The 20,008-nt window shown below is 70.0% G+C and overlaps 6 protein-coding genes across 6 annotated transcripts in view; 3 read left to right on the top strand and 3 right to left on the bottom strand.

The window, feature by feature from the left end:
* Positions 1 to 38: 38 nt before the first annotated feature.
* AURANDRAFT_26953 (hypothetical protein) lies at positions 39 to 935 on the top strand (the record flags this gene model as incomplete). Its single annotated transcript, XM_009039104.1, has 1 exon — positions 39 to 935. The coding sequence occupies one exon, from the start codon at positions 39 to 41 to the stop codon at positions 933 to 935; it is 897 nt and encodes a 298-aa protein (XP_009037352.1).
* Positions 936 to 1,940: 1,005 nt separating this feature from the next.
* On the bottom strand, positions 1,941 to 2,552 carry AURANDRAFT_6827 (hypothetical protein; the record flags this gene model as incomplete). Its single annotated transcript, XM_009038948.1, has 2 exons — positions 1,941 to 2,093; positions 2,238 to 2,552. Coding segments are annotated over 2 exons (468 nt in total), but the record flags the coding sequence as incomplete, so codon positions are not given.
* A 3,597-nt stretch (positions 2,553 to 6,149) lies between these two features.
* Positions 6,150 to 7,163, top strand: AURANDRAFT_3195 (hypothetical protein; the record flags this gene model as incomplete). The annotated part of the gene is made up of 1 exon (XM_009038927.1): positions 6,150 to 7,163. A coding segment is annotated over one exon (1,014 nt), but the record flags the coding sequence as incomplete, so codon positions are not given.
* A 772-nt stretch (positions 7,164 to 7,935) lies between these two features.
* AURANDRAFT_64552 (hypothetical protein) lies at positions 7,936 to 13,028 on the bottom strand (the record flags this gene model as incomplete). The annotated part of the gene is made up of 4 exons (XM_009039071.1): positions 7,936 to 7,939; positions 7,972 to 8,306; positions 9,371 to 9,643; positions 10,875 to 13,028. The coding sequence occupies 4 exons, from the start codon at positions 13,026 to 13,028 to the stop codon at positions 7,936 to 7,938; spliced, it is 2,766 nt and encodes a 921-aa protein (XP_009037319.1).
* A 1,103-nt stretch (positions 13,029 to 14,131) lies between these two features.
* On the bottom strand, positions 14,132 to 15,397 carry AURANDRAFT_26912 (hypothetical protein; the record flags this gene model as incomplete). Its single annotated transcript, XM_009039070.1, has 1 exon — positions 14,132 to 15,397. One exon carries the CDS (start codon positions 15,395 to 15,397, stop codon positions 14,132 to 14,134), a length of 1,266 nt encoding a protein of 421 aa, XP_009037318.1.
* An 852-nt stretch (positions 15,398 to 16,249) lies between these two features.
* AURANDRAFT_64550 (hypothetical protein) overlaps positions 16,250 to 20,008 on the top strand; it is a gene marked incomplete at both ends in the record, with an annotated part of 5,175 nt that continues 1,416 nt past the window's right edge. The window contains 2 exons of the mRNA XM_009039105.1: positions 16,250 to 16,882; positions 18,605 to 19,549. Coding sequence (XP_009037353.1) covers positions 16,250 to 16,882; positions 18,605 to 19,549 — 1,578 coding nt within the window. The remainder of the gene's footprint in view (positions 16,883 to 18,604; positions 19,550 to 20,008) is intronic.

Raw genomic sequence — 20,008 nt, 5'->3', positions numbered from 1 at the left:
TTCTGCCACAAGCTCTCACCCTTTCACGCGACAGCAGCATGGCTCTGCGCAAGATCGGCTTCGTGGGCCTCGGCAACATGGGCTACGGCATGGCGCGCAACGTGGCCAGGACCGCGCTCGTGTCCGCCTTCGACGGCGACGTCGCCATCGGCCCGAAGCTCGCGGCGGAGGTCGGCCAGGTCGAGGCCGCGGCGGACGTCGCCGGCGCCGCGCGCGGCGCCGACGCCGTCGTGACGTCGCTGCCGTCCAACGACGCCGTGCGCGCCGTCTACCTCGGGCCCGGCGGCGTGCTCGAGGCGCTCGCCGCGGGGAGCGCGTGCGTCGACACGTCGACGGTCGACCCGGCGGTGTCGCGCGAGGTCGCGGCGGCGGCCGCGGCGAAAAACATCACCTTCCTCGACGCGCCCGTGAGCGGCGGCGTGCCCGCCGCGGACGCGGGCACGCTCACGTTCATGGTCGGGGGCGACGCCGCGGACGTCGACGCCGCGCGGCCGCTCCTGGAATCGATGGGCGCGCGCGTGATCCACTGCGGCGGCGTCGGCGCCGGCGGCGTCGCCAAGCTCTGCAACAATCTGGTGCTGGCCATCTCCATGCTCGGCGTCTCCGAGGCGACGAACCTGGGCGACCGCCTCGGCGTCTCGCCCGCGGCGCTCAACGAGGTGTTGTCGACGTCGACGGCCCGCTGCTGGTCCTGCGACACGTACCACCCGGCGCCGGGCGTCACGGAGGCGTCGCCGGCGAACCGCGACTACGCCGGCGGCTTCGCGGCCAAGCTCATGCGCAAGGACCTGGGCCTCGCGGCGGGCGCCGCCGCGCCCGTCGCCGCGGAGATCCCCCTCGGCTCCGCGGCGCTGGCCTTCTACGACGCGCTCTGCGAGGGCGGCTACGCCGACAAGGACTTCTCCGTGGCGTTCAAGTACCTGCGCGAGAAATGAGATAAACACTGCTCCTTGACGTTCACCCAAATGAAGCTGCCGTCAGCACGCGGGGCCCGAAGCAATCCGTGCTGCTGCTCCGCCGCCCGGCTCCACGCGGCCGGCCGCGGGACCTCCTCGACCGCGCGCACGCCTCGGGCGCGCCCGCGTCCCGCGACGACACCATGTTCTTCTTCTACGCCGGCGGCGGCGCGTCCGGCTTCGCCTTCAGCGTGGCCGTGAGCCTGGGCATGATGGCGCTGAACGGGAGCCTGCCGATGAATTTGGACGCGCTGGCGCCCCAGCTGCTCCCGTTCGTGACCTTCGGCGGGCTGCTGCTCTCGTTCTACGCGGTGCAGCAGGCGATGAGCGGCCAGTTCCGCGCGGCCGGCGGCGCGGGCCTCGGCGGGCCGCCGCCGCCGGACGCGGACAAGGTCTTCGACGAGGTCATCAACCGCGTGCGCAAGCTGCAGACCGAGGTCTACTACGGCGTGCGGAACCTGAGCGTCGCGGACCTCCGGCGGCGCCTCGGCGACAGAGCGAAGGGCTGCCTCGAGCGGTCGGAGCTCGAGGCCGCGTTCCTCGAGCACATGGACTGCTGCCCCATCTGCGCGGAGCAGTGGGCCGACGGCGACATCTATCGCGTCCTGAAATGCTCCCACTGCTTCCACATCGAGTGCATCGACCGCTGGGCGCTCACGAACGCGCGCAAGGGGAAGCAGCCGACGTGCCCCCTCTGTAATACCGGTCTGTAGGACCCGGAGTGCGGCACTTACTTCCGCGCGCGCTTCGCCGTGGGCTTCTTCGCCGCGGGCTTCGCCTCGCGCTTCGCCGCGGGCTTCTTCGCCGCGGGCTTGCGCTTGTTGGCGCCGCCGGCCGCGAGGATCGAGCGGACGGGGTCGAAGGTCTCGCGGTGGACGCCGTCGACCCAGCCGTTTGCGACGATTGCGCAGCGGTGCGCATGCGTGCCGTAGGCCTTGTTGCCTACCAAGCATGTCGGTAACGATTTCTCTTCGTTTTCCCGGTCAAAATCTCTCGAAAAACCGCCACAGGACGCTGCTTGTTGCTCGCCCAGTCGTACTCCGGGTAGTCCCCGGCGAGGGCGTTCATGATGCGGTCGCGCGTGACCTTGGCGATGACCGACGCCGCGGAGATGGCGGAAACGCTCGCGTCGCCCTTCTTGATCGTGCGGCAGGCCAGGTCGCGGTCCCGCCGCGCGCGCGGCCGGTAGCGCCAGGGGTCGTCGACGCCGTCGACGAGCGCTAAAAAGCGCGCGCCGTCGTCGGCGTCCGCGCCGTCCTCGTCGTCGTCGCGCGTCGCGACGTCCAGGACCTCGAGATCGCCCCCGCGCTCGCCGCCGGCCGCGAGGCGGTCGCAGAGCGCTTCTGACGCCGTTCGCATGGCCTGGAGGTTGGCCTGGAGGATGTTGAGCTCGTCGACGACGGGCGCCTCGGCCTTGGCCAGCGCGAAGCGGAGGCCCGGCGTGGCGAGCAGGCGCGCGTAGACGGCTTCTCGCAGGTCCTCCGTCGCGAGCTGCTTCGAATCCGTCAAATCATCGATCTCGGCGCCGGGGGGCAGGTAGCACGCGCAGGTGACGACGGGCCCGGCGAGGCAGCCCCGGCCGACCTCGTCGACGCCGAAGGCGTACTCGAACTTCGACGCGAGCGCCTTCGCCGCGGCCGCGGTCGCGTCGCTGGCGTCGCGGCGCGCGCCCGCCGGCGCCTTTGCGGCGGCCTTCGTCGTCGAGGCGGCCTTCGTGGTGATGGCTCGCTTCGGCGCCTTGGCGGCGGCTTTCGTCGTCGAGGCGGCGGGTGCAGCCTCACCGGCAAGGCGCGACGAACGGCGCAGGGGCGCGGCGGCGGCTTTCCTGGCCATCGACGTTGCGAGGAACGCGCTGCTTGGGCAGCTGCGAAGTAGCGTTTGGATGAGTATGATGGTGATTGCGTGCGAGCGCATCGGCTGCCTCTCGAGGCTGATTCAGCGAGCGGCACCGCGCCGGCAAGTGGCAGAAGTCAACCATCGCGCCATCGACAGCGCCGCCAGCGTCGTCGTCGCATGCAACTAGCGCGCTTCCTAGCCACCATGGCGTCCCACGCGGCGGCGGCGGCGCTGACGCCGCGCGTGAGCCGCAAGGTCGCCGTCATCGGCGGCGGCAGCGCCGGCGTCGTCGCCGCGCGCTACCTGAAGCGCGGCGGCCACGAGCCGACGCTCTTCGAGGCCGGCGCGACGTTCGGCGGCGTCTGGGCGCCGGCGCCGACGAACGACGTCGTCTACAAGAGCCTGCGGACGAACCTGCCGACCGTCGTCATGCAATCGCCCGATTTGGACTTCGCCGAGGGCCTGCCGTCGTACGTCGACGCGGAGGCGTTGGGCGCCTACATCGAGCGCTACGCGGCGGAATTCGGCGTCGACGCCGTGGCTCGCTTCGGCGCCACGGTGACGTCCGTCGCGCCGGCCGGGGACGCGTGGACGGTCGCGTGGGACGGCGACGGCGGCTGCCGCGACGAGCGCTTCGACGCCGTCGTCGTCGCCAACGGCCACTACAACCGGCCCTACGAGCCGGAGATCGCGGGGCAGGCGGCGTGGCTCGCGGGCGGCGGCGACCGCTCAATCTCGCACTCGCAGCGCTACGACGAGCCGAGCCCCTACGCGGGCAAGTCCGTGCTCGTCGTCGGCGGCCGGTCGTCGGGCGTCGACCTCGCGCGCGAGCTGCGCGGCGTCGCGTCCTGGGTGTACGTGATGGAGAAGAAGTGCGCGGAGCCCTACGGCGGCGACGGCGTGACGCACGTGCCCGTCGGCGCCGAGCTGACGGCCGACGGGCGGATGAAGGTCGGCGAGTCCTACGCGCCGGGCCCGGCCGTGGACCGGGTTCTGTTGGCGACGGGCTACGTCTACGACTTCCCCTTCTTCGAGGAGGAGGCCGTGGACATGACCTTCGAGGGGCGCCGGAGCTGCCGGCCGCTGTACCTGCATCTGCAGCACGCGGCGCGGCCGACGCTGGGCTTCGTGGGCGTCCAGCTGTCCGTGCCCTGCCCCATCCCCTTCTTCGAGGCCCAGGCGCTGTACCTCGCCGAGGCCCTGGCGGCGCCGGACGCGGCGCTCGCGGGGAGGGACGAGCGCGAGGCCTGGGTCGACGCGCGGCTGGCGACCGTCGCGGCGAGCGGCCGCGAGCAGGACCTGCACTACACGTCCGCGGAAGGCGACAACGCCTGGGCCTACATCCGGCGCCTCGTCGACCTCGCGGGCGCGCCGCAGGTCGACGGCGACCCGTCCTGGCTCCAGTCGCCGGCCTTCGACCACCGCCTGAAGACCGTGGAGTCGGTCTACGACGACCGCGGCCGCCGCTACCCGACGAAGCCCTGGCACGACGACGCCTACCGCCGCTGCGACTACGCCGTCGACTGGGCCGCGGGCACCTGGACCGTCGACGCGTCCCGCTGCTAGTTGCTGGTAAGGCGCGTTTATCTAAAGACCCAGGGCGCGACGAGGCCGTCGAATTTTTGAGGCGCGCGTCCCCTAACGGAAGACCCACGCCGGAAGGAGGCCGTAGAATTTGTGGAGCAGGCGCTGGTTTGGCTTGAGATGCGCCACGATCGCGAGCACGCGCTCCTTGTAATCGGCGACGCTCGACGGCTCGTGGAGGAACGACTGGTAGAGCCCGTGGACGGGCGACTGCGGCGCGAAGTGGCGGTCGAGGTCCGCGACGAGTTCGAGACAGCGGCTGACGTGGTCGGCCGAGCGGTCGCCGGCGATGGACCACAGAGCCGCCGCCGCGGTCGCCCGGCCGTCGCCGCCCGCGTTCTCGACCGCGCGCGGCGCGTGCTCGGCCCGATCGGCGGCGAGGCGATGTTTCAGCTTTAGGAGCACCGATGTCGCGAGCTTTTGCGAGTTGCTGAGGCCGAGCGCATGGACGGGCTTGCGGCGTGCTTCCGCATCCGCGGCGGCGATGGCGTCGAACGAGAGAGCGCTGTGTGGGCTCGGCCGGTAAGCACTCGAGCGCGACACGTCTTGGGCCCGAAACTTGACGACGAGCGATGCGTTCGAGCGCGGTGACACGTTCGTCGCCTCCCAGGCCATGCCGTTCGCGTCGCGCGAAGCCATCATCTCTGTGATTTTCTCGGCAAACGCCTCGTGAAAATCACGGCGAGACGATCGTGCCTCGCGCCGTCCCAGCGTCATCCGAGGGCCTAGGTAGGCTATGTTAGCTGCTCCGCACTTCTTACTCCCCGTCGTCGCGCATGTCACATTTCTCCTTGTCCGCGGAGGGCGCCTTCCCAACGGTCTGCGCGCCCTAGCCCGCGAAGAACACTGGCACGTGCTTGAACGCGGCGATGTCGTCTCCTCTTTGGTCGTCGGTCTTGCCTTGGGCGTCTTGGAGCGCGCTGGCGACGCGCTCCGCGAGCGAGAGGGCGACCAGTGGCGCCTTCGTGTAACGCAAATACGCTCCGCCGGCTCCGGTGTGGTCGTGGTCGTGCTTGTCCCGGGGCTCGCACGTGTCCCCGACGACCGCGGCCCGGAGCTTGTCCTCCGCGATCGCCTGGACCTAGTTCTCGAGGTCCTTGTACGCGAGCGTGCGCGTCTTGGTCAACGGCCCCACGAAAGGGGCCGCCGACGCCCTTGGCCGGCACGCGTGCGGCCCGGGACAAGCGCATGTGGCGGCGTAAGTACCCGTGGCTCTGCCAGGTCCGGATGCTCGTCGCGACCGCGGCGTGCATCGTGCACTTCACGGTCATTGACGTCGTACTTCGGTAAGCTTCGCCGAAGCCCTAGGCCCTTGCCACGAGCCGAGGCGATCCGAGTCGCGCGCGGCGCGCGCCGGCGCCCCCCGGCCAACCTCGCCGACCGGCAAAACGCTGCGGCAGCGCCTGCCGCAACGACTGCTGCGCCGTCGCCCGGGAGGCCTCCCAGCAGAGACTCGGGCAGAGTGCCGCCCAAAAAGACCCGCGCACGCGGGCGCTCAACGAGGCGTTCAAGCTGTCGCTGAACGGATCTCGGGCTGTGGCAGCTCAGCAGCCGCTGCGCCCGCGCGCAACGACAAGCCGTCGGTCGCGCGCGCCGCCGAGCCGTGCGCCGCGTCGCCGCGTCGTCGCCGCGTCGCCGCGTCGCCGTCGCCGCCAACCACACCACCGGTCGCGCCGCAGACGCCGTGCGCCGCCGACGATGAGCCGCCTCGCGAGCATGGCCGAGCCCAAGGACGACGACGAGGAGGAGGGCCCGAAGAAGGGCGCGAACCATATCACGCGGGAGCTGATCCGGAAGCGCGCGGAGCACAACGAGGGCGTCATCAGCACGCTCGAGGAGCTGACGCTGCACCAGGAGGAGCTCCTCGCGATCGCGCCGTGCCTCGGCACGATCTGCCGGAAATTGAAGATCCTGTACCTCCAGAACAACATCATCTCGAAGATGGAGAATTTGCACCACATGAAGGATTTGGAGTACCTCAATCTGGCGCTGAACAACATCTCGAAGGTCGAGGGTTTGGACAAGTGCGAGTTCCTGAACAAGTTGGACCTGACGGTGAACTTCGTGGACGTCGACGCGTTGGAGGAATCCATGGACAACCTGGCGAGCCGGATTCATCTTCGGGACCTCTACATGATGGGCAACCCGGCCCAGGTCGACTGGCCGGGCTTCAAGAATTACGTCGTCGCGCGGCTGCCGCAGCTGAAATTCGTCGACGGCGAACCGATCACGCGCGGCGTCCGCATCGTCGCGGAGCAGCAGCTGCCCAAGCTCAGCGTCGAGCTGCGGGGCCTGGCGGCGGCCAAGGCCGCGGAAAAAAAGGCCAAGGCGCCCGTGGACTACCGCGACCTCGACGTCGACGAGGCCGCGCCCTACACGCCGGAGGTCCGCACGAAAATGTACGAGGAGGTCGCGGAGCAGAAGGCCGAGAAGGACCACAAGCAGAACGCCATGAAGCCCAAGGAGCGCGACTACGAGAAGGAGCAGGCCAAGGCCGTCGCCAAGGCCCGGGAGCGGGAGGAGCGCGGCGCGATCCAGCAGTGCAACCAGGGCAAGTGGGAGTTCCACTGGGACGAGGAGTCGAAGCCCGGCTTCGTGGTCCTGGACGTCCACGTCCAGCGCCACCTCGACTCGTCGCTGATCGATTTGGACGTGCACCCGCACTACGTCTCCGTCGTCATCAAGTCGAAGACGCTGCGCCTCGCGCTGCCCGCGGAGGTCAAAGCGTCGGACGCCAAGGCGCAGCGGTCGAAGACGACGGGCCACCTCGTCGTCACCATGCCCAAGCTCGACGCCGACGCCGGGCCCCTGTTTTTGAAGGAGAAGAACAAGGCCGCGCGCGACGACCGGCTCCGGCGCCTCGAGGCCGGGCCCGCGCCGGCCAAGGACCGCCACGGCCAGACGCGGCTCAAGCCGTCGAACGCGCAGCCCCTCGACAACCGCAGCGCCGTGCCGGAGAAGTCCATCGGCTCCCTCGGCGCCATGATGCTCTCCGACGCGAAGCGGCCCCCGAGGGACGACGCCGCGAAGATGACCGCGGTCTCCACCGTGCGCAAGAACGCGCCGGCGCCGGCCGCCGCCGACGACGACGACGACGACGAGCCGCCGCCGCTCATGTAGTAAGGAGGCTATTTTGCTCTTAGCTTACAGGACCCATGGGTATCCATCATACTCCTCTGGGCTGAGTATCTCAACTTCAGCGTCGACGAATCGAACCTGGAGCTCACCTTTTTTCTTGGCCTTTCTCAACTCGAAATTGATGCTTCCCCAACCGGGGTGCGCGAATTCGTAGTGGATCGTAGGCGGGCCACGTTTTCTGCCGGCTTTGTGGTCTATGATAAAGTTCATAGCCTCGAAGTATTCAAAACTACCGACTTCGGCGAACTCGTAATCATACTCGTCGCCATTTTTGAAGTTGAACCAGGGATAAAATTCAAACTGACCTTCTTCGCGAATGGTGAACCATTTTGCCCCCGCACGAGGTGCTTTGATCTTGAGTGTTTGGTTGCTGATCGGTTTTTTTGAATCATGGAAGTCGCCGGCTTCTTCGTTGCCTTCTTCATCTATAACATTAATTATCCATCCCACGGAAGACAGTGGGCACGTCTTGTCCATCTTCTGGGTCTTCGTCTTCTTCGTCGCGGGCTTTTTGGCCGGCGGCGCGACCTTCCTCTTCTTGGCCGCAGCGGGCTTCTTCGCCGCCGCCGCGGGCTTGTGCTTCTTCGGCCCCGACTTCTCCAGCTCGGCCACGCGTCCGCGCAGCTCCGCGATCGTCTCGTCCTTCGCCCGGAGCGACGCCTCGAGCTCCCCGATGCGCGTAGCGTTGCTCAAGAGGTCCGCTTCGAGCTCCCCGATGCGCGTGTCCTTAGTAGAGACCGCGGCCTTGAGCTCGTCGATGTGCGTCATCTTCGCGTTTTCCGACTGGACGAGCTGACCGGCCAGCTCTTCCTGCTCTTCCGCGTCTTCTTTGGCCTCATCGCGCTCCTTCTTGACGACGACCGTGTGCGAACCCGCGGCCTCGAGGAGGCGCAGGCCCTGGTTCAACGGCGCGGCAGCTGCCGGCGGTCCGGCAGCCTCGACGTCCTGCGCGTGCGCCGCGCGCGCGACCGCTTCGTCGTCGTCACGCACGTCCTCTACGTCGACGTAGTTGTGGCTGCATCCGCCGCCGCGCTCGCTCCATTTCACTTGGTAGGTGTCCGCGGGACCATCGTGCGAGCCCGGCGGCAGGACCCAGAGCGGTCTCGGTTTCGAGCCTACCGAGCTACGCCACTCGTCGTTCCAAAGCACCGATTTATTGAGCAGGGCTCCTGCGGGAGGAGGTTGCGGTGGCATGTGTTGTCGCCCCCGATGCGCTCGATCAAAAGTGCCGCGTGCTGGCCGACGTCCGCCCCAGCGCGAGCTGTGTGGGCAGCCTCGGCACCATCGACATATGCAGAGGAGTTACCCCCAAACTTGAACCCCGAGGCTCGACGAATTCTGGTGGGCAGCCAGCAGGAGGCTACTTTTCTTTATTCGGGCGGAATGGGTGCCAGGCCGCCTCTACTCCGGGGATCATCAGGAGCCTGGTACTAGTAGTAGCCACAATCCTCATATTCCTCCGGGCTGCGGATTTCCACCTGAGCGTCGACGAATCGAAACTGGAGCGCGCCTCCGTCGGCCTTCCTCAATTCGAAAGCCGCGCTGTAGCCCCCCACTGAGCCCCAGTGGAGCATGGGCGGGCCATCTTTTTTCTTCTTGGCTTCGTGGTCTCCGATAAGTTTCATGGCTTCGGCGTATGTGAAGCTGCCATCTTCTCCTGCGTCGTAATTAAACTCCTGGGCTTCTCTCAGTTCGAAATAGGGGCCGAACTGGACGCCGTCTCTGTCCTCGCGCATGGTGAACCACTTCGCTCCCGCGGGAGCCTCGAATTCGAGTGTTTCTTTACTCTGAGGCGGTCCATCTGATTTGTAGCATTCGCCGTCATCACTGCCAGTTTCTATATCTGTGACTGAAACCGTCCATTCGACTGAGAGCACGGGGCACGTCTTGTCGGTCTTCTTCGTCTTCGTCTTTTTCGTCGCGGGCTTCTTGGCCGGTGCGGCCTTCTTCTTTTTGGGCGCGGCGGACTTCTTCTCGACGGTGCGTTTCTTGGTCTTGGTCGCCTTCTTGGCCGCCGCCGCGGGCTTGGACTTGGCTGCCTTTGCGGCCTTGGCTTTGGCCTCGCGGTCCTCGCGCGCCGCGGCCGCGAGCGCAGTCGCCGCCTTCGCGTTGGCCGCGCTCTCCTCAGCCTGGACGCTCATTTTCCGCTCGCGCTTCGGGCGATCCCCCGCCATGCTGGATGCACCCGCGCCGCACGCGGGCCGCGCTTCGGGACGTCGTTGGCGCTCGCGAGCAGCTCGAGCACGAGCGGGCAGCCTCGGCACCATCGACATGTGCAGAGGAGTACCCCCAAACTTGAACCCCGAGGCTCGACGAATTCTGGTGGGCAGCCAGCAGCGGCAGCCAGCCCAGCCAAAGCGCCAGCATGTACGCGGGTCCCGGCGGCGACCGCAAGCCCGGCAAGGCCTGGGGCTGGCCGGCCTACGCGCTCCAGCAGGCCTGCGCCGGCGTCCTCGGCATCGTCATCGTCGACTTGGTCTTCGACTTCCAGGAGCCGGAGGTCGCCCGCGCCTACTACGCCGTCATGCGCGCGCCCCGCGTCGTTTTCAAACCGAAAAAAATGCAAACCGCGCCGCCCGCAGGATCCCGAGCCTCGTGACGAGCGTCCTCGTGCCGCTGCTCATCGTCGTCATGGCCGTCGGCGTCTACCGGCGCTGGTACGTCGGCGTCCGCGACCTCTTCCTCAACCGGGACACGGTGCCCTTCAATTTCCGCCCCTTCTACCTCGTCGTCGACTTCGTCTTCGCCGCGCCCTACCTCATCTGGTACCTCCAGCCCGCGGAGCTGCGCGTCGCGGCCGCGGCGCCCGGCAGCGACCTCGCGGACGACCTCGACCAGATCAAGCGCGGCCACTACGTCCTGAGCTTCGTGCTGATCTCGGCCCTCGCCTGCATCAACACGGAGCCCAAGCCCTGGCGGCCGACGTACGCCTACGAGGTCTTCGACGCCGAGTACTACTGCCAGCAGGTCGTCAAGAAGAAGAAGCTCCAGGACGAGGCGGAGCAGGCCGCGGCCGACGCCAAGGCGCACCTCGAGAACCTCGCCAAGGGCGACAAGGCGGATTAAAAGGCGCGTCTAGCGGGCCGCGCCGGCTTCGTCGGGGGGCGCGTCGAACGCCGGGGCGTCGCCGCGGGGCCGCGGCCGCCGGCCGTCGCCGCCGTCGCCGGGCCGCCGCCGCGGCGCGCGCGCGGGCCTCGGGCGGTCCTCGCCGTCGTCGCCGTCGCCGCGGCGCGGGGGCCTCGGACCGCGGTCTCCCTCCTCGCCGTCGCCGCGGCGCGGGGGCCTCTCCGCGCCGCCGCCGCCGTCGCGCCTCCCGCGGCGCCCGTCGCGCCGCCCGCGGCGCGCCGAGGGCTCCTCGACCTCCTCGGGCACGAGCTTGCGCAGCGCGCCGCCGAGGGCCGGCTGGATCGCGGCCCAGCACTCCGGCGATGCCCGCGCGCCCGCGCGCCGCGCGACGCAGAGCGCGCGGCTCTTGGCCTTGCCGCAGGGCCCCTTCAATTCCTCCTTGCAGGCCACGTTCAGCGTGTAGCTCTGGACCGTGCGCCCGAGCGTCGCGGCGAGCGGGTCCTTCGTCGCGAAGACGCCCGTCGAGACCCACGGCGGAGGCGACACGGACGGCGTCAGCGGGAGGCCCGTCCACCGCTTGCGTTCGCTCGACGCCACCCGGAGCCAGGCCTTGGCCTCGGCGATGCGGTCGCCGGCGTCCTCGCGCTTCGCGAGGTGCTCGCCCTTGGGGGAGTCCGCGAGCGCCGCGCCGACGGCCGCGCCGACGGTCCGGCGGCGGCTCGCCGCGCCGCACGTCCGCGCGCGGTCCCGCCACGTCGCGACGGGGATGCTCGTCGCGCCGCAGCCGGCGAAGCGCAGCGTCCACCGGTTCGTGCCGTTGCGGTCCAGCTGCAGGATGCGGTCGTCGGCGACGGTGGCGACGAAGCGGGACGTCGCGCGGAAGTCGTACCGCCGCGCCATGGCCTCGCGCGCGGCGTTGAAGGAGGCCGCCGACGGCGCGTCGTCGCCGTCGTCGCCGGCGCCGGCGTCCGGCGCGTCGGGCGCCGCGGCGAGCGCCGCGACGACCTGGTAGACCTCGAGGCGGGATATACTTTCGCCGACGTCGAGCTCGACGGCGCGCGCGAGCTTCGCGGCGCCGCGGCTCTCGCAGCCGGCGAGCTGCGTGAGCACGTCCCGCGACTGCTTGAGCACGTGGAGGCCGCCGCCCGACGGGGACCAGGGCCGGAGGTCGCCGCCGCGCGGCGCCCACGCGACGCGCGCGCGGACCGCCGGCCCGAGCGCCAGGTCGTGGGCCTTGCGCGACGCGAACATCTCGTACTCGGAGACCCAGGGGATCCAGCGCTTGAGGGGGTGGTCCTCCCAGGTGTGCGCGTTCGGCAGCAGCGACGCGCCGACGAGCGCGACCGCGACCGCGACCGCGCGCCACCGCGCGGGGCGCCTCGGCGGCGGTGCCGGCGGCGACGCCCCCAGGGCCGCCGTCGCGAGGAAGGGCGTGAAGAAGGAAAGCAGCGACGGGCCCCAGAACAGCAGGTAGTTGATGCGCATGAGCAGGAAGATGCCCAGGTGGAAGCCGACGGCGCCGACGCCCGCGGCCAGCAGCCGGTGCGCTTCCCGCGGCCGCAGGGCCAGCGTCCAGCCCAGCAGCTCGAAGGCGAGGGACCCGAATGAGAGGAGGGCGCACGCCGCCGGCGCGTCGACGAGCTGCCTCGCGACGCCCTCGAGCGGCGGTCGCAGCGCCAGATGCGACGCGACGGCCCCCCGCAGCGTGCCGCCGTCGGAGAAGTCCAACGACACGCGCCGCGCGCCGCGGAGCACGAGCGCGGACAACCCGGGCAGCCAGCGCGCCGCGCCGTGGGACGTCGCGGCGAACTCCGCGGACGACGGCGTCGGCGACGCGGCGACGAGCTTCGACACGCCCGCGTTGAAGTAGGCGACGTAAATAACGACGCGGTAGACCGTGAGCGGCCAGGCGGCCGTCGGCGCGCCCCAGGCGCCGGTGAGCGCGTCCTCGGGCGCCGCGGCGGCGAGGAGCAAAGTGACGTAGACCATGTTCGCCTTCTTCTCGATGGACGCCATGCGCTCGACGGGCGGGAACGCGACGCGCGCGGCGGCGTAGGCGCCGAGGGCGAGGCACCGCGTCGCCGGCGCCGGCGCCGCGCGCGCGACGGCCGCGGCGAGCGCCAACAAAGCAGCAGCGAGGAGCAGCACCGCGTAGCCGTGCGTCGCGGGCGTCAGCGCGACGGGCGCGTGCCAGCAGAAGCGGCCGCCCTTGGGGAGGTAGCCCATGTCGAGGAAGACGCGCATGTCGCGCATCTTCGCGAGGAGCGTGGCGCTCTGCCACGCGAAGTAGACGGCGAAGAAGAGGCGCGCCTCGTTCCTCGGCGTCGTGACGGCCCACCACGGCTCCTCCTTCGGCGTCGCGTCCGGTTTTGGCGCGGTCTGCGGCTCCGGCGGCGACTCGGCATCTTGGTTCGGCGGTGCTTCGGGCTTCGTTTTGCGACGGAGCATGCTTTCCAGGCTGCCCGCGGCGTGTAAGGGCCCCGGGGCAGCGCAAAATCAGCGATTTTTACACTGAAGCATGCCTTTGAAGCTTTGTTGAACCGGGCATGATGGCGTCCTGTTTTTGCTGCGCTGATCTGTGAGTCGCTCTTACAGATGCGACATGCCATTGTCCTGCTCTGCTGCGCTATCGCAACAGCGCTGGAGCCGCCAGCGAAACTCGCCGTCTGCACGAACATAAACAGCTGCGGCCGCGTCGGCTTCGGCTTCGGCCCGCAGGCGCTGGAGTGCCTCGAAGTCATCGCCGACACCATCGACACCACACAACTCGACGTCGCGGCGGCGCCCTGCCTCACGCGCTGCAGCGCCGGCGTCAACGCGAAGCGGCTCGACGCGCCGGGCTTCTACACGGGCCTGAACGGCTACGACGCCGTCGGAGCCGTCGCGCGCGAGCTCGTCGGCGACGACGCGGCGATCGGCGCCGTCGTCGCGTCGTTCGCGGCCTCGGAGGCCGGCGACGCCGAGGCCGCGGCGGCCGCGGCGCGCGCGCTCGTCGACGGCCCCGCGCGCTACGGCCTCGCGGCGGCGGCGTGGCCGCGGTCGCGCTGGGTCGAGTCGTTCTACGGAAGCGAGCTCGCGTTCGACGGCTCCGGCCGCGCGACCTACAACGGCGGCGCGACGCTCGTCGGCGACGCCGACGGCCTCGCGTTCCGCGGCGAGTACGCCGAGGACGGCACCGCCGGCGCGGCAAAGCTGGAGATGGCCGCCGACGGCCTCTCGTTCGCGGGGACCGCCGTCTTGGACGGCGAGGCCTGGCCCTGGACCGGCGAGCGGCTGCCGGAGGCCGCGGGCGAGGACGCGCCGGCGCGGCGCTGGCTCGCTTTTTGCCTCGGGGCCACCGGAAAACCGGCCGCCGCCGCGGAGGCCGCCGCCGTCGCGCCGCGTTCCCCGGCGGCCTGGGAGGCGGTCCTCGCGACGGCGGACGACGACGCGACGCGCCGGCGCGCGCTCGCGGCGCTCCTCTTCCTCGAGCCGCCCAATCGGCCGGGCCTGCCCCAGGCCGTCGCGAACCGGCGCCGCGCGCAGTCCTTCGAGCTGGCTAAGCTCAAATCTTAGTCGAAGGTGATCTTCGTCGCGGTCTTGCCCTCCATGCCGCGCTTGGGCCCGAAGGCGCCGTAGTTCTTGTCCTGCTTCTTCTTCACCGTGGAGCCGAACTTGAGGAGCTCCTTGGGCACGGGCATGTCCGCGCCGCGGAGGACGTTCTGGAGCGCGCCGGCGAGGGCCTTCTCGTGGCCCTCGCCGTGGAAGAGCGTGATGGCCGTGCCCGTCTTGCCCGCGCGGCCCGTGCGGCCGATGCGGTGCACGTAGTCCTCGATGGTCAAAGGGAACGAGAAGTTGACGACGAGCTCGACGTTGGGGATGTCGAGGCCGCGGGCCGCGACGTCCGTCGCCACGAGCAACGGCACGGCGCCGCTCTTGAAGTCCTCGAAGGCCTGGTTCCGCGCGGCCTGCGACATGTCGCCGTGGATCGCGACGCACTTCCACTTTTTCGAGTTGAGGAACGTCTCGAGGCGCGCGCACTCCTTCTTGTAGAGGCCGAAGACGATGAGGCGCGCCGTCGCGTAGCTGGCCGACGTGCCCGACTGGTAGCGCTGCTTGAGGATCTCCAGCAGGCGGCCGTCGCGCGACCGCTCCTCCGTGACGATCACGGATTGGTCGATGCGCTTGTTCGCCTCCGGGCCCTCGTCCGCGCCGCGCTCCGCGCCGACGTTGACGCGCACGAAGTCGGGCTTGAGGAACTCGGAGGCGATGTTCTGCACCTCCGTGGGCCACGTCGCGCTGAACATGGCCGTGAGCTTCTCCGGGTTGGCGCAGGCCGCGGCGATCTTCTTCACCTCCTGCACAAAGCCCATGTCGAGCATGCGGTCCGCCTCGTCGAGGCAGAAGAAAGACACCTTCGACAGGTCGACGGAACCCTCCTGGATGAAGTCGTTGAGGCGGCCCGGCGTCGCGACGAGCGCCGCGCACTTGGCGATCTCCCGCTTCTGCTCGTGCTTCGGCACGCCGCCGTACGCGACGGCCGCGGTCGCCCCGACTTTCCCGCAGAACTCCTGGAGCACCTCGAAGCTCTGGTTCGCGAGCTCGCGCGTCGGGGCTAAGACCAACATCGCGGGCTGGCGCTTGCCCCGGCCCGCGAGCGCTTGCTTGAATTTCGACAGCGCGGGCATGCCGAAGCCCAGGGTCTTGCCCGAGCCCGTCTCCGCGACGGCGACGACGTCGCGGTCGTCGCAGAGGATGGGCCAGCACTGGGCCTGGATCGGCGTCGGGCCGGGCCAGCCCTTGGCCTCGCAGAGCGCGACGAGCTCGGCGTCGACCATCGACCGCGCGGACGCCCACGTCGTCGCGGGCGCGTACTTGGCCGACGCGGCGGCGGGCGTCACGGCGACGCGCTGCGCGGCGCGCCAGGACTCCGCGTCCGTCTTCGGCTTTTTGGTGTCTTTCGAAGGGTGCGCCTCCTCGGCCTTGCGCTTCTTCTCCGTCTTGGCCGGCGACGCGGCCTCGGCCTTCTTCGCGGCCTTCTTCAGCATCTTCTTCATCTTCTTCGCGACCTCGTCGGCCGTCGGCTCGCGGCCGAGCTTTTTCGTGAGTTTCTTGGTTATTTTCTCTTCGGAGACCATCGTTGCGATGATGCGAGAGGCTGCGCTTCGGCCTGTATCGCTCGATCGAGAGCTCGGTTCGTGGCTTGAAGGCTTGTTGCAGTGTGTTGAAGCGCCTGTTGGGCGACCCGACGGCAGAGCTCTGCCGTGGCGCTTGTCGTCGGTGTGAAACGTATCTGGGCGTGTCACTCCTCCCGGCCGCACTCCAGCGCCGCGCTCCGGCCTTTCTCGGCCACACGGCGCTCCGAGCCTCCGGGCGTGGGCGGAGGCGGCGCGAGGCTTCGCCGCCTGTGCGCCGCGTCCACCCACCTCATGCTTCCCGCGTGTGCGAGCCCGTCCGCCTCGTCGCATCCTCCTAAGTAAAAAAATCCCCGGTGACGGCCTCTGATGTTTGCTAACCAAATCCTCGTCAAGTACGTTCTTGCCGTTCGGATGAAGCGGGACACCGCATCGCACACGTGCGACTGATGATCGTCGAGAAGCATGAACGGTGAGCGCACGCACACGCACCAGTTCACCTCCGCGCCCATCCCGACCATCTCCCACACCCTCCCCGACATGCCCTGAGCGCCCATGGTCAACCGCAACCTCACCTGCGCGTGCTGCGCGTCGACGCTCGGCCTGAACGAGGGCCACGACTACCTGCACGACGCCGGCGGCGTGATCTGCAAGGACTGCATCTTCCGCGAGAGCGACGAGGCCTGCGCCTGCTGCGGCGGGTCCCTCGCGGAGCTGCCGCTCTACGACGCCACGGCCCACCTCTGCCGCGCGGGCGACGCGTGCCCGCTCAGCGACCTCCTCGCCGACGGCAACTGCTGCGCGTCGTGCTTCCGCGAGCAGCTCGCGCGCGTGCCCGGCGCCGACGGCCTCGGCCGCCACGGCGCCGTCGTCGCCAAGTGCGGCCACGTCGTCTGCGCGGCGACGGCCGCGGGCATCGGCGACGACGGCGAGGAGAACGACGTCCTCGTGCGGCCGCGCGACGTCGCGGCCGCGGGCGCGTACTTCGCCGCGCGGTGCCCGGACTGCCGGCGCGCCGACGTGCGCAGCGCCCAGCTCGACCTCCAGCTCAAGTTCGCCGCCCAGGACGAGCCCCTGATGCGCAACCTCATCCGGCAGGCGCGGAGCGAGACGGTCCGCGCGACCGCGCGCCAGTGGCTCCTCGGCCGCGAGAAGTACGGCGCGTCCCTGCCCGTCTGCCGGGACGAGGTCACCACGCCCCCGCGCAAGTCCCGGCGCCTGTGAATTTGATTCCCCGACACCCTTTACCCTTCGATTCGTGGTCTAGTTCTTGGGGGGGCGCGCGGTTCCGCGGAACCGCGGCGGAGTGGGGAGGGCGTCCCGGCGCGCTGAGGCGAATGCTCGTTTACCTGCCCACCCCGACGTACACGCCGTGGACGCTCCCCGTCGTCGCCCCGTCCTGGAGCGTCCGCACGCCGAGGTCCGCGTTGAGCGCGGAACACACGGCGTCGGTCTGGAGCAACAGCCCCGGGTGGTGCTCCTGCCACTTGGCGTGGCCGTGGGAGTGGAGCATCTCCACGGGGCCCGCGACGGCGCCGGCCCAGGCGCTCGGCGCCTTGAGCTTGGCGCGCGACGTTGTGGTTTTCACGTCGAAGCCGCCGTCGCGGATGCTCAAAACCAAAAATCGCCCGTTGTAGGCCGCGGGCAGCGCGCCGACGTCCCAGCGCGAGCCGTTGTAGACGGCCTCGGCGCCGCAGCGATCCTTGACGAGGAGCCGGAGCGGCGGCTGGTCGCTGCCGAGGCCCTCGCCGTAGGCGTCGGGAGTTTTTTCGAGCTCGTCGCCGTAGAGCCGGAGAAACCGCTCGATCCAGTCGCGCGCGAAGACGGCGAGGCGCGGCGACCGGCGCGCGAAGATGGCGCCGCCCTGGAGCCGCTGGCTGTGGGTCGCCAGGTCCGCGGACAGCGACGGGCAGCGCGGCCGCGCCGTCGGCGGCGGTTCGTTTTCCGCGATCGCCCGGCGCGCGGCGGCGCCCGCGTCCCAGCAGAAGACCCAGGCGCCATCACCGAGCGCGCGGGCGCAGGCCGCCGTCTCCCGCAGCCGCTCCGCCTCGACCCGCGCGTCGTCGACGTTGCCCTTGGCCGACGCCTGCGGCACGAAGCGCACGTCCGGCCGGGGCGAGTCCGCCCCTCGCGGCGCGCCCGCGGCCGGGTCCCCGAGGGCCCGGAGCCGCGCCGCCAGGTCCCCGGACGGGCACCAGATCGTGTCGTCGTCGGCGAACAGGGTCAGGTCGAAGGGGCTCCGCGCGAGGTTGTGGATGCGCATCAAACGACTCATGAACTTGGTCCACAAACTGTCGAGGCGCACGGCCTTGGAGCGCCGCAGGTCGTCCTGCCGCTTGGCGACGCGCGCGAAGCCCGCGTAGGCGTTGAGCACGGACAGGTCGTCCTGCGCGACCACGTGCGTGAAGAGCTTCCCCTTCACCTCGCCGCCGTGGAGCGGGCCGTATTTCAGATCGAGCGCGGCGACGCCGGCCTCCGCGTCGCGCTTCGCCGCGGACGTGAAGAGGCAGGTCGCGACGTCCGGGTGGGCGTGGCGGAACGTCGTCGCCGACGCGCGCAGCTCGCGCCAGGGCTCCAGCGGGTCCGCGCCGGGCCGGATCTCGTTGCGCGTCCAGCAGACGCCCACGGACGGCTGCCCCGCCGAGCTGGACGGCTGCCCCTTCCTCCGCCGATGGCCGCGCTGCGGCGCGTCGCTGCGGCCGCGACACTGCGCGGCGCGGAGCACGAGCAGCCACAACAAGGCTTTCATCTCATGTTTTTCAGGGGTCCATTGCGCTCTTCAACACGGAGGTGTTGTAGGCAACATGCACAGCGTCGAGCGCTTGCCAATCCAACAGCCTAGCTCTCCACTCCTAAGCGCTGCTGCTAACCAATCGCAACTACTAACCAATCGCTATGGCCGCGCTCGAGGCCGCGGCGCTCTTCGACGACGCCGCGCTGGGCGAACGACTGGCCATCGAGGAGGACGTCCGGCGGCAGAAGGCGGTCTTCGTCAAGGACCTCGACGACGCCGTCTACTCGAGCCTGAAGAACGACGCCGTGCGCATGGGCGCCTACCTGCGCGCCATCGCCCGCGCGGCGCCCGGGAAGCGCGTGCTCGACGTCGGCACGGGCCCGGAGGCGCTGCTCGCCGTCGCCGCGGCGAAGGCCGGCGCCGCGGCCGTCGTCGCGTGCGAGGTGAGCCCGGCGGCGGCGGACCGCGCGCGCGCGGCCGTCGACGCCGCGGGCGTGTCACACGTCGTCACGGTCGTCACGGGCCACTCGTCCGAGGTCGCGGCGACCGTCGTCTCGGTATTGGGGGGCCCCGCCGACGTCGTCGTCAGCGAGATCGTCGGGGATTTGGCGTCCGAGGAGGGCATGGCGGCGACGCTCGCGCAGCTCCCGGCGACTTTGGTCGCGAAGACCGGCGCCTGGTCCGTGCCCGCGCGGGCCGAGACCTGGGTCGCGCCGGCGAATTTGCGGCTGCCGGCGTCGGGCGACGGCGGCTCGTCCGACGTGCGCCTGCCCATGGTGCCGCCGCCCGCGACGCTCCTCGGCGACCGGCGGCTCCTGGAGTGCATCGACGCCAACGACCTCCGGCTGGAGCAGACGCGCGAGCACGCCTGGACCGTGGCCGCGCCGTCGACGCTCACGGGCTTCTTCTGCGCTCCCAAAATCGTCCTCGACGGCGAGGACGCCATCGACTGCTGGACCGAGGCGACGTCATGGCGGTCCGTGCTCTGCCTCCTCGACGAGCCGGTCCTCGTCGAGGCCGGCGACGTCATAGGCCTCGCCGCAACCGCGGACCTCCGCCGCTTCCCCGTCGTCCACGCGCTCGCGGCGACCGTCAACGGCAAGCCCGCCGGGACCGTGGTGGTGAAGCTCCCCGATTCTTAAGGTATGCGCCCCGCCGCCGGCGTGATGTTAGTCTTCGTCGACCGGCGTCGTGAAGCGGACTCGGAGCTGCGCGTCACGGTCGCCCGGCCGCGCCGCCGCCGGCGGCGGCGCTCAAATCCGCCGGCGCGCTCGACTCGGAAGACCTCGTCCTCCGCGCCGCGGAAGCACGAGCCTACAGGCAGGGGGTAAGGGAGGGGCATGATCTACACTTGCCAACGTCTGCCTAGCTATAGAAGCACGCGCATGAGACGGCGCTGTGTCGGCTAGAAGGATCGACCGGCGAACGCTGACTGGCTCGCCACGGTTCAAGGACTGACGATGCTCCAAATTCTGTTCTCGCGTGGCAAGAATGGGCAAGCATTTGCAAAGCACACTCTCGGCACCAGCGCGCTCGTCCAACTCAAACCCACATCGCACCAATGTCTTGCACGACCTCCT

The sequence above is a fragment of the Aureococcus anophagefferens genome (genome assembly GCF_000186865.1).
Source record: "Aureococcus anophagefferens unplaced genomic scaffold AURANscaffold_10, whole genome shotgun sequence".
Lineage (NCBI taxonomy): Eukaryota > Pelagophyceae > Pelagomonadales > Pelagomonadaceae > Aureococcus > Aureococcus anophagefferens.
This window is presented reverse-complemented; position numbering and strand designations above follow the sequence as displayed.